The following is a 15631-nucleotide window of genomic DNA, read 5'->3' on the forward strand; positions in this document are numbered from 1 at the left end:
CAAACCTTTATGGCCACCGACGCATGTTTTTTATGTATGGTTCACATGTACGCTGGACTGAGATTGAGTACGCCATTACTGACCTTGAACGTTACACTGCATTAACGTGATTCATTCATTCTACGAAATAGGATGTTATTATTCCGACATTTTAAATTCCTGCAGCTACACAGGTCAACTTGATATTTTTTTTTTTTTTCAAATCGTAGGAGAGAAAAAGAAGGTAGACATTTTTTTTTACATGATTTGATATATTTTACACTTACAGGACGAATGGCTGCTGTTTAAGCCGTGATTGTATAGCGGATACTGAGAGCACTCAAGAGTAAACCAAACTGTAGCTGTGTGTTCAAGGTTGCAGTCGTAATTATATCTCATTACATTCTCGATAAGAAGTGAAACAGTGATTCAGTTCAACTATAATAAGTTATGTTGAATTACCGAAGCGGTTGAGATGATACAGAAACAGGTTTGTTGTTTGGACTTCTTAAAAAAGTTAACTCATGACCTTTCTTATTTTATGTTTCGTAAGTAGCATTCAAGGCGACAGCACTTTTTCTTTCTAATTCCAACGAATGTGGCGTCAAACATAAGAAAGAGTGGACTAAACATTTTACAAAATGAATAATGGTATTACTCTTTCAGTTTATTTCAAGAACTTTGCCTATAATGTAAAGTAAGTTGCTTGATCCATAATTTGGAATTCTATCAGTCTTTTTGCTAATTTTTTTGTCGTCATTCTTAAGAACTGTCAGAATAAGCTAGTTCCGTCTTTTTCCGGTTTGGTTTGTTTTGAATTTCGCGCAAAGGCTACTCGAGGGCTATTTGCGCTAGCCTTCCCTAATGTAGCAGTATAAGAATAGAGGTAAAGCAGCGAGTCATCACCGCCCACTGCCAGATCTTGGGCTACTCTTTTACCAAGAATAGTGGGATTATAGCGCCCCAACGGCTGATAGGGTAAGCATGTTTGATGTAACGGAGATTTGAACTCGCGACCCTCGGATTACGAGTCGAGCGTCTTAATCGCCTGGCTATACCGGGTCGTGCCTTTTTCCGTTGCGTCATTTGTGTCTTTTGATTTTATTTGAGGCAACTTTTAGTTTATTCAGAAGAAAAACCTGTGTGGTATTGTAATGCAAAATAATAATAATAATTGTTTTGTTTTTCGATATAATAATTCTAATTATTAACTGTTAGCCCTTGTGTAGCTTTGCGCGAAATTCAAACATATTGTGATATCTTACCATTGTTGTTTATCCTTAAAATTATTATAAAATTAATTTGGTTTTACTTAGCGTTTATATTTCATCAGGTTTATTTAAACTTATTTTATTTTGTAATGTAGAAGTATTAATTCGAGTTTCCTGTGTTGATTGGCTTTTTCAGCTGTGATTTGTAGTATGTATTGACACATACCATGTTGATACTTTTAGATCGATTCGCCACTGATTCCATCACTACTTTCTGCTTGTAGAAACCAGACTGACTCGAGTGAGCATTTATAATCTTGCATTCGCCGTTATTCGGTTCTTATTTACTTCGAGATGAATACTGAATTGCTATCACATTTTTGTAAGAATTATAACCTATATATAAGGTATAATATTACATATAATATTCACATAGCCTTATGTGAATAGGCTATGTGTTGCTATCGTCTTGTAATATTATAGTATTTATTATGAATTCATTATTTGTGATTTATATGTTCAGTTTTCACATAACCACGTTAAGTGATATTGTTCTAGATGCCTTTGCTCCTTTGTTAGTTACAAGTGAATATACCAGTTCTGTCTAGGAAGGATATTGCTGCATTACAGCATATTGTGTGAGGATATTGACAGCAGTTTCTTTCAAGGGTAGCTCAGACAATATGTAGAAGTTGCAATCTTGCCCATATTGTAATGAGAATGACCACAAGTAGATAACATTTGGGAAAAATAAGACGTTTTTTGTGAATAAAGGAAAGTTGGACTTAGACAATCTGGTACATGGATTCAGTTTGAACAGTTGAATATAGAGTGAAGTGATTGTCGCATTTAAGTAGCATCTAGTGCACATACTGTGTTTGTAATCTATTGTGATAATAAAGATTGTTCTTTTTGTATTTCACTTGGTTAGTAAGATATTTAGTATTACTTGGTAGCCAGTATTTTCATCGAATCTCTAACTATTTCATGGATCTGTTGATAACCCAGTTTTACGTGAATATATCACAGATGTATCACATGGATGAAAGTGCCACATCAGAGCAGCTACTGTGAAAAATTATACCAGATTTCTAAAATAAACATTCAGAATTATAAGGCCCAAAAAAGTATGAACAATGTATCAATTTTAGAACCTAATATAACTTAATATTTTAATGTTTATGTTACTAATACATGTCCTTATAGTTAACTTTTGGTAAAATATGTTTTAAGGGAATTTCCAATGCGACTATAGCTTAGCATTTTAAATGAGTGACGTTATTTTTAAGATACGATTTTCACTAACTAACATTTACTAAAGACAAATATATAAAATGATTTTTCTGAAAGCTCAAACGAAATAAAAATAATTCCAAACAGGTGCAAAATAATTATTCACATTCATATTATATTTTTCTTGTTCCATCGATACATTTTCTTTATCACGTAAATAAGGAAATGTCAGATATGTGTTAAAAGGACACTTACATTTTCATTTCAACATTACATTAGCAAGGATTTCCAGAAAAGTTGGAGAATTTTGTTGAGGTACTGTATTACAGCATACGAGACGATCCTGGTTGAATATGGTTTGTTTATTGTTAAATATATAGCTAGACGATAGGCCAACTGTGCTCTTCCCACCACAGATATCGAAACCCGATCTTTAGCGCCGTAATTCTACAGACTTAACGTTGAGCCACTAGAGGGCTCATGGTTTAAATTATTCATTAATTCAATTTTCTTTATCAATAGCTCTTATGATAATATTTTGATGGTGAAAAAGCACTAACGTCTTGACATATTTACTGAGATATTTAATATAACAATATATTTAATTTATTGAATAATCAACCTTTTGAGGTATTAAAAATTTAATTAAAATGAAGTGCAAAACAACTTTTTGGCCTTCAGATTAACCTGAAAATGACCTTAAAAGGTTGAAGCGTTGTTCTGTACTTTATTTTAATTAAAGTTTTAATACCCATACAAGCCATCTTTAGAATACATTTTTTACTTCAAGTGAGTTCTTGTCATTATGAATTACATTCTACTATCATGAAGCATTCCACAACTTTATGGATAGGCAGTAAATAAGAACAATGATCACTTGATCAAATAACTTGATCTATTTCCACTTTCAAGGAGTGTTTTCTTAGTACAAAGTTATTATATCTTTCTAGTTTGTAAAATACTAAATGCCCACTTTAAATACATTCGGTATTTACAGTGGTTAAATCGGAATTTCGAAAAAGGTGGAACTCCCGTTTGTGAACTACTTTCAAATTCCAATCATCAGGACAGGAACACTAACGACTGAATCCTCGAGAGAAAAGTCCATTCTCCACAGTCCGCCCCACTTTTAATCAATTTTAATTTTTTAAGCAGAGTGAGATTTAATAAATATGACTTGCACAAATAAATATGCAGTATTTACAAGCGAATCTAGAAACACTTATCAAAATCTATAAAGCATAATTCGCCGTCTAGTAGAGTATGGGTGTCAAATTACTTTCAACTATTCAAAACGAATAAAAGACAGAATTCAAATCCAGCAAAACAGTTTTAAAACTAGCCACAAGACTTTCTAAATTCACCCCTGTGACATATTTACACAAAATATGCAACTTTGAAATAATTAATGAAAGATTAGTTCCCTTAGCAACAACATATTACAACAAAGCAGAAAAACGTAACCCTCTCACGGCCACCTTACACACATTGTCAAACGCACCATTGAAGACACTATCTCCATACAACACATATTATAAAGGAATCATAATCACAATGAAGTGTTTCTATTAATTGTATCATGTTTTCTTTTCAGCTTTTGGCACAGGTCAGGTACTTTATTCGACGCCTGTCCTGTGAAAGTGGGTTTTGTCGGGGTTCTTCCCACATCTAATTCACTGGCTCGTTCGGTCCTTCCTAGCCAAGGCATTGTATTTATAGTTCCCCGCCATCAAGTGGTCCTGGTAAAGGCCCATTAATTATTTGATTGAATTGTTTGTCCGGACTCTGCCGACTTGCTTCTTTTCTTTACAACTCCAGCTTCTCATCTTTGATATCGTAGACATCTTTGTTACCAAAGGGCTTGGACTTTGCTCTGTCTCGCCGCCCACCAGACATTTAGCAAATTTTGTAGTAGGCATTCACTGACCTTTTTACCGACACAACTGAAATAATTAATTCCTTGACTTCTTAATATATTAACGAGCGGGGCAAAGGGGGATACTCTTACCCCTGAACACCCCAGTTGGTAAAGTGAAATACCTCTCCTTAAAACTAAATACCTTCCATAGTTCATTCATTATTATGCAATATTTAATGTTTTAAATATAAGAATATCGTATGTGATACAATTATGTTAATGGTTGATAAGGCTACATTGTATATTTTATGCTCATATTATATGGAATGTTTCTTTCAAAATGCCTCTTGTACCTTGCGTTGTTTTTCTGAACTAGGTAATAGTCGGTGGTGTCATCTAATAGGAGGTTTTAAACTTTCACATAATGAAGCACTAACTGATATCAAGAATTGCATCACTTTGGTGTTATTGTATTAACTGACTGTTTTTAAAATCGAATGTTTTGTTGTTGTATTTTTAAAATTCTGAGCAGAGCTACACGAGCTAGCCATCCTTAAGTTAGCAGTGAAAGGAAGGCAGTCAGTTAACACCGCCCACCAGCTCTTGGGCTACTCTTTTACTAACGAATAGTGGGATTAACCATGATATTATTTCGCTCCCCGCAACTCAAGGTGTTTTTGTGAGACTGGGATTTGAACTCGCGACATGAGTTTGGGAGTTAAGTGCCCTAACTACATGGCCTGAATGGAATATAATAATATCAATCTAGTTTCAGCAAATTTAGTACAAAGAAATAGAGATGTGAAAATCAGTATTACAGCTTACCACTGACGAAGGTTTGAGAAGTGTCAATAATTTTGTAAATGAACCAGAATGTTAGGAACGTCTTAATGAATTTAATTTAATGGCTAATATAAGTAACAGAATGATATGAATTAGATAGATAACAAATTATATATCCCTGGGGTTTTAAGTGTAACTCAGCAAGATTCACTGTTCTAACAGAAAAAAACAATAATTTATATTACAAAATAAAAGAGTTTTCCATTGGGTAATGATAAAGGTTATGTTCAGGAAAAATATTCTGGAAACCATTTTTTCTAGAAGAAAATTTTCATTATGCTTTTGTTTGTTTGGGAATTTCGCACAAAGCTACTCGAGGGCTATCTGTGCTAGCCGTCCCTAATTTAGCAGTGTAAGACTAGAGGGAAGGCAGCTAGTCATCACCACCCACCGCCAACTCTTGGGCTACTCTTTACCAACGAATAGTGGGATTGACCGTCACATTATACACCCCCACGGCTGGGAGGGCGAGCATATTCAGCGCGACGCGGGCGCGAACCCGCGACCCTCGGATTACGAGTCGCACGCCTTACGCGCTAGGCCATGCCGGCCCTTTCATTATGCAGCGGCTAGGTTTGTGAACTACATGGGTAAATACAGTCACTAGTTAAAGTACAACACGTTTGTGAAGGTACACAGGTAAACACATTCATAAGTTAAGGTACAACTTGTTGGTGAAATTACGTGGGTAAATACAGTCACTAGCTAAAGTACAACATGTTTGTGAAGCTACATGGGTAAATACAGTCACTTGTTAAAGTACAACATGTTTATGAAGTTACATGTGTAAATACAGTAACTAAAAAAAAAATCTTGAAGGTAAAACCACCAAGAAGTCAACCACACACACACACATACATATATATATATACTATTGTTAATATAACGTTTCGGGCGATTACCTTCTTCAGGTATTGACTAGTAATAGTAACTAGTTAAGGTTTAACACAGGGGTGTGCAACAGGCGGCCCGCGGGCCACAACCCGGCCTGCCAAGCCATTTAGTGTGGCCCTAGTTGTTGTAATCTAACCATGTGGCCTGATCTGTAATCCAACGCAAATGGAATATTTTTAAAAGCATCGATTCTACGGGATTCCCAGGCTTCGACTCGACAAACTTCTAAAATTATCTTTGCTAGAGAGGAGCAGGCCGAATTCGATTGGTCGGCCTCCTTAGGGCATGAATAGGTGACGTGCACTAGCACTATTGTCTACGACTCAACGTCATGTCCTGAACCTCGCCTTCGCCCGCTGGCGACAATTTTCCCTAACCTCTGCTGTCCGTCATTCATTATTGGTGAAAATTTTATTACCTTTTACAGTTACTACAAGAGATTGAAGGTAAATTGATTATTATTTAGCATATTGTTGTGACTTTACTGAATTTATTAAAACTTTTGCTTTCAGATGCATCTGATTCTATGTACAGTGTGACCTCGTTATTCGCGGGGTTACGTTCTTTACCCTCCGCGAATAGCGAAAACCGCGAATATTGGACGCAGTTTTAAAACGTATATGTATGCGATTATATACTATATGAAATGCTTCCCAAACACTAATGATACTTATACTCATTGATGCAGTAATAATGTAGCAATATTGCATACTGTTATGTATTTCACTAAATTGTACCGTGCGTTACCGGGCTGTGCTTTGCCGTTTGCGTTGTTGGGGAAGCTGAGGCAGTCAGCCAATAGCAGTCCAATCTTGTTTGGTGAAGACGACAATTGATAAAACGGCTTGATTGAGTAAATACAACAGAAATCTCCTCGAAAAGCCCTTTCAGTCTCTGTGACCTACAAAAACGCAGTTCGCGCATAACCCGCGAATATGCGGGGCCGCGAATGGCGAACCGCGAATAGGCGAGGTCACACTGTATTTTGCTATTCTCAATTAATTTAAGTACCGGAAGGCTATGATCGGGATGCCAATTTAGAAACATGTGTTTCTGTCCATAAGAGGTTCCATGTGTAAATAAATTCTATGTTTTTTCTACTTTGCTATTTTCGTGAGAATAATTTTTGTTTTGATTTCAGGGCTAGTAAAATGTCAGCAGTTAAGAAACGAAAAATTGATGATGAGGGAAGGTTATTCAACAGTGAATGGTGCACAAAATATCTTGTTGTCCCACATAATCAAGGTGTTGTCTGCCTCGTCTGTCAAACTACAATTGCAGTCATGAAAGAGTACAATATTAAGCGACATTACGCAACTAGGCACTCCTCCCAGTTTGATGAAATTGTTGGTCAGGCACGAAAGGACAAAATTGAACATTTAAAGACATCCATTGAAAAGCAACAAGGTGTTTTTACCACTTTCAAGAAAAATTCAGAACTGGTGACAAAACTGAGTTTTAAGCTTTGTGAATGTATGGCAGAAAAGGGAAAGCCTTTCAGTGATGGAGAATTTATTAAAATTGTTTAACAATATTCACAGAATATGCATGTCCAGAGAAAAAATATTTGGTGGAGCAAACTAGCCTTTCCCGCTTTACTGTCTCACGCAGGACAAAAGATCTTTCAGAGGACATCAAAGAAACTTTGAAAGAGAGATTGAATTCGTGTGAAGCTTTCAGTCTGGCTTTGGATGAAAGCACTAATATCAATGACACATCCCAACTTGTCATTTTCATCAGAGCTGTTACTGCAGGCTTTGATGTTTTCGAAGAGTTTTAGATATGGCAAGCCTTTCCTCCACAACCACAGGACAGGATATTTGTGAACAAGTGCTTAAGGTTGTAGAAACGTTTGAACTGAATCCTTATAAATTATGTGGTGTTACAACAGATGGTGCTCCTTCCATGACAGGTAGGACAAATGGATTCACCAAGAAATTTCTAACTGCAATTGGAGCACAAGACGTAGTTGTAAGCCATTGCATTATTCACCAAGAGAGCTTGTGCACCAAAGTTCTGGATTTTGCAGAAGTCATGAAAAATGTCGTCCAATGCGTAAATTATATTCGAACACGAGGATTAAATCATCGACAATTTAAAACTTTTTAGATGAGCTGGACAGTGAGTATTCAGATGTTTTGTACTTCTCTGCTGTACGTTGGCTTAGTAGAGCTGCTACTTTGAAGAGATTCTGGAATCTGCGAGAGGAGATTAAGTTCTTCATGGAGAGCAAACGTCAGAATGTGGACTTCTTGAGCAATGAAAACTGGCTGAATGACTTAGCATTCCTCACAGACATTACACAGCATCTGTCTGATTTAAACTTAAAACTACAAGGGAAAAGTCAACTTGTGAATAAGTTGTTTGAGCATATTTGTGCTTTTGAGAAGAAATTGGAACTTTTACAGGTTCAGTTGAGAAGAGCCATATTGACCCATTTTACATGTCTTGCAACCAGGAAACTGGAATTTCCTAATCTGGATTGCACCAAATATGGAACCAGTGTACAAAAGCTGCGTGATGAGTTTGCAAACAGATTTCCAGATTTCAGACAAACTGAAATTAGATTGAAATTGTTCGCTCAACCTTTTGATTTGGCAGTGGAAGACAGTCCTGATGATTGCCAAATGGAACTCATTGAACTGCAGGCTGACATGGACACTAAAAGGAAATTCTCTGAAAACAGTTTGCTAGACTTTTACAAACTCTGTGTACGTGAAAAGTTTCCCAATTTGTCCCGTCATGCACAAAGAATTGCCTCCCTTTTTGGTAGCACCTACTGCTGTGAGCAATTTTTCTCCAAAATGAAGCTCATCAAAACCAAATGTAGAAGTCAGCTGACTGATGAACATTTGACCAGTCAGTTAAGAGTGGCAACCACTTCTGTCAAAGCTGATATTGACAAGCTCTGCAAGGACTCTAAATTTCAAGTGTCGCACTAAAATTATCACTCATGCAAAAATATAAAATATTATTGCTTGCATTTTGAGAATTTTTTTTTAATTTATTGTGCATGTACACGAATAAGCTTGTTTTTTAAGTGGCCCCGCTTGATTGATGAAGTTGGTTATATGGCCCACCGACGAAAAATGTTGCACACCCCCTGGTTTAACATGTTTGTGAAGCTACATGGGTAAATACAGCCACTAGTTAAAATACACCGTGTTATGCCAGATTCTTTATTTACGTAAAGGACCTGTGGGTATCTTATATAAATTCAGAATATAACCTGTATTGTAAAGAAGCAGAGTTGCCAAACAACTCTTTGCTGCATTTTAATCATGATTAATTTTACCTTCATAATATTTTCAGTCACAGACAGCAAGTATTTCTTGCATTCATTAGGCATTTCTGCAAACATACGACATTATAAACCGTGTTTCAATACCCGTGGTGGACAGATCACAAATAACCCATTCTGTAGCTTTGGGCTTAAATATAAACAAACGTTAATGAGAATTGTCTTGATTAATTTCATCCCCGCTAGTATAACAGTATGTCTCCGGATTTACAACGCTAAAATCAGGCGTTCGATTCCCCGCGGTGGGCTGAGCAGATAACCCGATGTGGCTTTGCTATAAGAAAAACGCACACAAACACACTTGATTAATTTACTTTTATATTATTAGTCTTTTGATATATTAATTATTTGCTTATAAGATACTCTTAAAAAATGTTTCCTTTGTATTATGTATGTGACATTTTTGCCATTGTATAATAGCTATTTAAATCTCAGACTGTGAAATAACTGGAATTGTAAACAAAGTTAAACGAAAACACCAAGAGGATTTTATGTTTACATAAACCACTTTTTATCCATTGTTATTTTAAATCTATGTCTACATTATTATGGCAAAATTATCACTAAGATAGTATATAGAATTAGAAAAGTTTTATTTGTGTACACGAGAAAACCCTAAAAAGTGGTTCATGTAAACATAAAATCCTCTTGGTGTTTAGGCGATACTTAAACGTTTAACGCATGCAGGAATCTTAAGGCTCTTGTGATTTATATCGACTAGTTGTTTTACTTGTCTTCTTATGTTTATTGATGCATGTGAAAGATAGTGTTAAGTTATTTTGATAAGTAGATTATGGCCACTAATTATTCTGATCGAAAGCAAAGACCTACAATAATGTCTTCCTGCGAAATTAAATTTGATGACTATTGTTTCAGTATAGAATAAAAAACTATTTATCTGAACAACTTTGTACTAGCACGAAGCTTTACTATAAGCTGAGGCAAATTAGTTTCGTTTCCAAAAGTTTTATTTTCATTTGTATTGCGCTGTCTACCATGTCCACCATGAAAAATTGAACTTCAGATTTTAGCGTTGTAAGACCTTACACTTATCGTTGTAGTTTATCGGGATTGTTTATGAATGTCAAAGTGTTTTACTAGAAGCAAGCTACTTTTTTTCCCAAGGTTTAATTTTTTATCTCAAGACTTGGGACAAGTTTAATTTTTCAAGAAGTTTGAGACCTGAAGACAGTATTATTTGAGGTAAGTTTAATTTTTTTTGGAAATAGTTGATGTCTCAGATTGGCCCGACATGGCCACGTAGGTTAAGACGTTCGACTCGTAATCTGAGGGTCGCAGGTTCGAATTCCCGTCGCACTAAACATGCTCGCCCCTTCAGCTGTGAGGGCATTATAATCTAACAGTCAATCCCACTATTCGTTGGTAAAAGAGTAGCTTAAGGGTTAGCAGTGGTTGACGATGACTAGCTGCCTTTCCTCTAATCTTACATTGCTAAATTAGGGACAGATAGCGCAGATAGCCCTTGTGTAGCTTTGCACGAAAATAAAAAACAACGAAACAACGTCTCGGATTTTTGCCGGTGTGTAGTATGCAGATATAGCATACCTTATTTTATTATAGTACATATACAGAGGAGTGACTACTTTGTATAAAAACGCTTTTGAATATGAAAGCATCAAGACACAAGGCAAACATAGTTGATATAAAGAAATGTATCAGAACTGGATTTTGACATTTTCTGTTGTTACATAGGTTGTGTAATGCCACAAAAATTGACTGGTTTTGGAATGAGATTTAGAATTTGCAATATTGGAATATCCCTTGTTCTTAATGGCGTTGGAAAACAAAATCATTTGAATCAACTTGAGGAGCCAGGAACACAAAGTGAGAGGCCTGCAACAAGTCAAACTCCAGCCATGGTGAGTAAAAGGCGACGTCTTTTAATGGTTGAGAATTTATCAATTTAAAGATCAGTGGTAAAAGCTTCACACGTGCCCTAAACAACAGTCCACATAATTGAGAAGAATTCCCATCTCGAAATGCGACACAAATTATCTTTATACAAGCAACTAGAGTATGAAATGAGTATTTATATTTTTCCATACAACGACGCATCAGACTTTTGTGTGGTTGGTCTATTGAAATGGTGCTGAGAAACAAACCGTCATATTCATATACTAGATATATTGTGTAAAGCATGCAAGGAGAAACGTTGTGCTTTTGATATAACAGCCTTATAACAGAGCCTTTTCCAATAAATCTACGCTGAGCTATTGTAAATATACATAGCTGTCATACAAATCTTGGCTGGATGTAATGACATGGAGTGTATCGATTTTCTAAGGCTTCAAAATATTTTCAATACAACATACCCAACCTCTATATATCACATCCACCTTTTTTTTACAGTTTTTCTAAGTTACAGCCTGAAACATTGAAATTTGGTTATTGTCATGAGTAAAATTTATCCCAATATGTTGTTTTCAATGATTTTGCAATTAAAGAACTTAGAATATTTGTATTATATTTCAATTCACCTTGTATATGCAATTTTGTGCTTTCACACCAGGTTTTTTTCAATTTTTAGGATAGCAGATTCGTATCTTGAGAACTAATATATGGTATTGTAGTTCTATTTTCGTTTCACCTATTTCTTTTACTGCTATTGCTTCTGATCATGTATGTCTTGATAAACTTGGTGATTCATCAGCGAAAATTTAGTTTTATTTTCTTTACTTAAATGCATATTTTGCCTTAATCTTTTGAATTTTTTATTTTCGTTTAGTTTACAATGCAGTAGCTCTTTCCACTTGAAGATAAGACATTTTTAGTTCATTGCAAATAACAAAACATATTATTTATATTTTTACTTCAACACCTTGTCTGTAAACACTATAGTTCTTGTGTAAGTCACAGAAAGATCCAACCATGCTAGGCTAAATTCCTTCACTGAGTTGTGTGCCCTTTATTACATAAAATAGCTTTAAACATTGTCAAACGCTCTTTGAAACTGACCATGGTAATTGTTTCATCCTGGTTGTAACCTATTACTTCATCAAATGGGTTAAACAGAGGATAGCTCACTTCAGAGGAGATCCATATACATCAAAGAACAAACTTGTAACAGTCAGTAGTTTGCGACTTATGTAAAATACTTGTTGTGACAAAAGCTTTGCACTTCACCTAACCATTTGCTGTCTGATGGTTTGGCTTAACAGATTGCCCAAATTATAAAACTATTTTATGTAAGTTTATTTATTTCAGATCAAATTGGGTACTGTAAAATAGTTATACACATGTAGTGAAAATAATGCATGCGGAGTTGAAGCATATGACTAAATAGTCACATGAATGCAGTGAAGATCATTATGGAGTGATATTGACGAAGTCTGTACGAGTAAAATTATTTTACACATGTAAGCTCATGCATGCAGAAGATAGAAACTAACATATGAAATGTAAAACAATGTTATACCTTTCATAGTTGCATAGTTATAGCATTTGTCCGCGTACCTATAACTACGTGTTCCAGGCAAGCAGAAAACCTTGATGTAGCCAGTGAATATGCAATCAGATATGCGCAGCATTGGATGAAAAACATATAGTGATTGGGGAACACGAAAAAAAAGAAGAAAATGGCAGCAAAATAAATGAACTGTGATTTCCTTCTAGAAAGAGGTAAATAATGACAATGTGTATTTACTGGTCTTTTTAAATTTTTAGCCCAGTATGGTCTGATGGTTAAAGAACTCAACTCGTATTACGAGAGTCGCGAGTTCGACTCCCCGTCATACTAAACATGCTCGTCCTTTCAGCCGTGGGAGCGTTATAATGTGACGTCTAATTCTACTATTCGTTGTTAAAAGAGTAGCTCAAGAGTAGTCTTACAGTGCTAAATTAGAGACGGCTAGCGCAAATGTCCCTCGTGCAGCTTTGCGCGAAATTCAAAACTAACAAACTCAAATTATTTACCCTTATTTTGTGAGAATAGTGTTGGTGTGTTTACCTATAGATGGTGAAATGATATGTTGATTAATATGAGTTTTTTTTTTAAGTTTGGAAATGAAAGTGCTTAGTACTGCACCTGTTCTCCTACTGTATTTAAATCCCATACTAACTAAAACCTATACGTTATTATGTTGCACACACACATGCATTTTCACATTTAGGCAAGGTAAACATTCTTTAAATTGCAGTAGCTTAAAAACACAAGAGAATTAGATACCCTATTTCATAAAATAAGAGAATTAATAGTGATGAAAATATGTCTCGCACATGGAAAGTCTTTTTCCTTTTCAAGGAATGGTTGGTAATCTCAAAAGGGATTACTGGGCAACAGTGATATTTCAAGGAATAGGTCGTAGTCTTTGAAATTATTATTACGAGGCAAATCTCTTTTTTTAAGGAACTGTTTGTGAACTCAACAAAATATTACTTGCACAAGTTACTATTTCAATGAATGTTTGGTCTTGCAAGCGATTATTGAATGTAAGTTACTATTTCAATTAATAGTTTGTAGCCTTAGGAGTGACTGAAAATGAAATTCATAAATAAATACTTATTTTCATAAAAAACGACTTCCTGGAGAATATATAAACAAATTCATTTCAAGCTTTGTATATAACGAAACAGTTTCCGAAATTCTTTAGTTTGTGCTACCACTGACAACTTTCTTGCCTTTCAAGTAAAAATTGTTATAATAGTCAAAAGGTTTAATTTCTTTATTAAAGGTATCCCTATCCATTTAATTCGAGGTTAGATATACCTATTCTTACATTATTACCGTTCTGGTTTTTCTGGTCACTAGTTTCTATTATATATTTTTTTCTGACAACTTAAAGACATTACGTATTTATTAATGACATCAGCTACAAGCAAATGATGAAAGTTCTTACGTTCATCACAATTATGACACTTGTGCAATTTTGTAGGTGAAAATGGTTATCTGACAAATTTAATGTCTACAGCCAATTATAAATTTAGAATTGATATCCAAATGTTTTATCGTTCGAAATTTTATTTGAATTTTTCCTGGTTGCTGAAGATTTATGTTTTTAATTAACATTTTCGATTATAATCCTTTCCTGGTTAATAGCTGATTTCCCAGTCTTTAATTATTTTTTTTTCAGTATGAATATTCTTGGTTTGGTTGAAGTTAAGCACAATGCTACATAATGAGCTATTTGTGCCCTGTTCATCACGGGCATCAAAAACCGGTTTTTAGCGTTGTTGGTTCACAGACGTACCACTGTGCTACTAGGAAAGAATATTCTTGATTCAGCCTTTAAATGCTTTGAACTTTTGTTTCAGAGAGAATGATTTAAAAATATATGGTTTTATTTATATATAAATGCTATATTACCTTACACCCTACTATGTCTCCTATTCCTATTCTATTATGTGCATGGTAAAGTGCATTTCATTTTGTATTTGGAAATTGCTGCTTTCTCAGTCACTGAAATATTCAGTTGTTAATTTGTATAGGTAAGTCTGTACTTATCCTGCTCTGGATGAAGTACTGAAGAGCAGTACGTGTCCAAATTGGGGTACAGACATTCTTCACACATGTTCTATACGTATTAATTCATACCGGTGAAGTAACTATCCAACGTCAAGGAAATATTTGTCTGAAGGAGTTGAGCAATCCAGACCAATCTTGTACGCTAGCTTAGCAGTTTGATATCAAACTAAATACATATTAAACATTTCCATATACTGAAAATTAAAAATATTTTATACAATAACTACTATAATGTTATTGCAATAACTATTTTAAATAGTTAAGTTTGAACAGAATACACAACAGAATACTGTAACTTAGATACTGTGACTGTATATAATATTTTCAGCATTTTGTCTTGTTTATCGTAATAACTCAGATACGCAGTAAAAAACAACAAAAAAACTCAGTTACAATACATAAAATATAGATACTGCTACTGTTTACGTTTCACGCTAACTTCCTTTTTATTCTAGGGTTAGAATCAGCACTTAAGCCTAAATTAGACATGCATTTTGTAAATAAAATATTTCTTAGGATATTTTTATTTCATGATATAGAACACAGATTTCTGTAAAAGCAAAATTCAAGATTATTATCAAATTTAATGCATTAAATGTACGAAATTCAGACAGTAAAAATCTTGACCACATCTGCAATCTAAAATGAACTGTTTTGAACAAGAATTGACGCCAGTGTTTTGTCATTTCCGTTAAGTTTCACGACTCGATTGTTACACTTTCTTAACTTTAGATCTACTTTCTTTGTCTTGCAATAACTTGCTTAGAAAATGTACAATACTGAAAATCCTTGCAGAAATTTTGTGGTGTTTTCCGCTTTTTCAAAGAGAA

At 34.7% G+C, this 15631-nt stretch overlaps 2 protein-coding genes across 16 annotated transcripts in view; one reads left to right on the forward strand and one right to left on the reverse strand.

The window, feature by feature from the left end:
• Ziz (dedicator of cytokinesis protein Ziz) overlaps window positions 1–2834 on the reverse strand; it is a 264599-nt gene extending 261765 nt beyond the window's left edge. The window contains exon 1 of the mRNA XM_076448312.1: window positions 2679–2834. The gene's annotated coding sequence lies outside the window, so the exon portion shown is untranslated. The remainder of the gene's footprint in view (window positions 1–2678) is intronic.
• LOC143222202 (general transcription factor II-I repeat domain-containing protein 2B-like) overlaps window positions 1–15631 on the forward strand; it is a 26602-nt gene continuing 10971 nt past the window's right edge. Inside the window, exons 1-3 of one of the 15 annotated variants that reach the window (XR_013012085.1) lie at window positions 29–469; window positions 1434–1491; window positions 10445–10522. Coding sequence is in view for 1 of the 15 variants with exons in the window: in XM_076448326.1 (XP_076304441.1) it covers window positions 8241–8960 (720 nt within the window). In the remaining 14 variants the exon portion in view is untranslated. The other 14 variants (XR_013012083.1, XR_013012084.1, XR_013012082.1 and 11 more) reach the window with 14 other exon arrangements.

The sequence above is a fragment of the Tachypleus tridentatus genome, chromosome 8, assembly GCF_004210375.1.
Source record: "Tachypleus tridentatus isolate NWPU-2018 chromosome 8, ASM421037v1, whole genome shotgun sequence".
Taxonomy (NCBI): domain Eukaryota; kingdom Metazoa; phylum Arthropoda; class Merostomata; order Xiphosura; family Limulidae; genus Tachypleus; species Tachypleus tridentatus.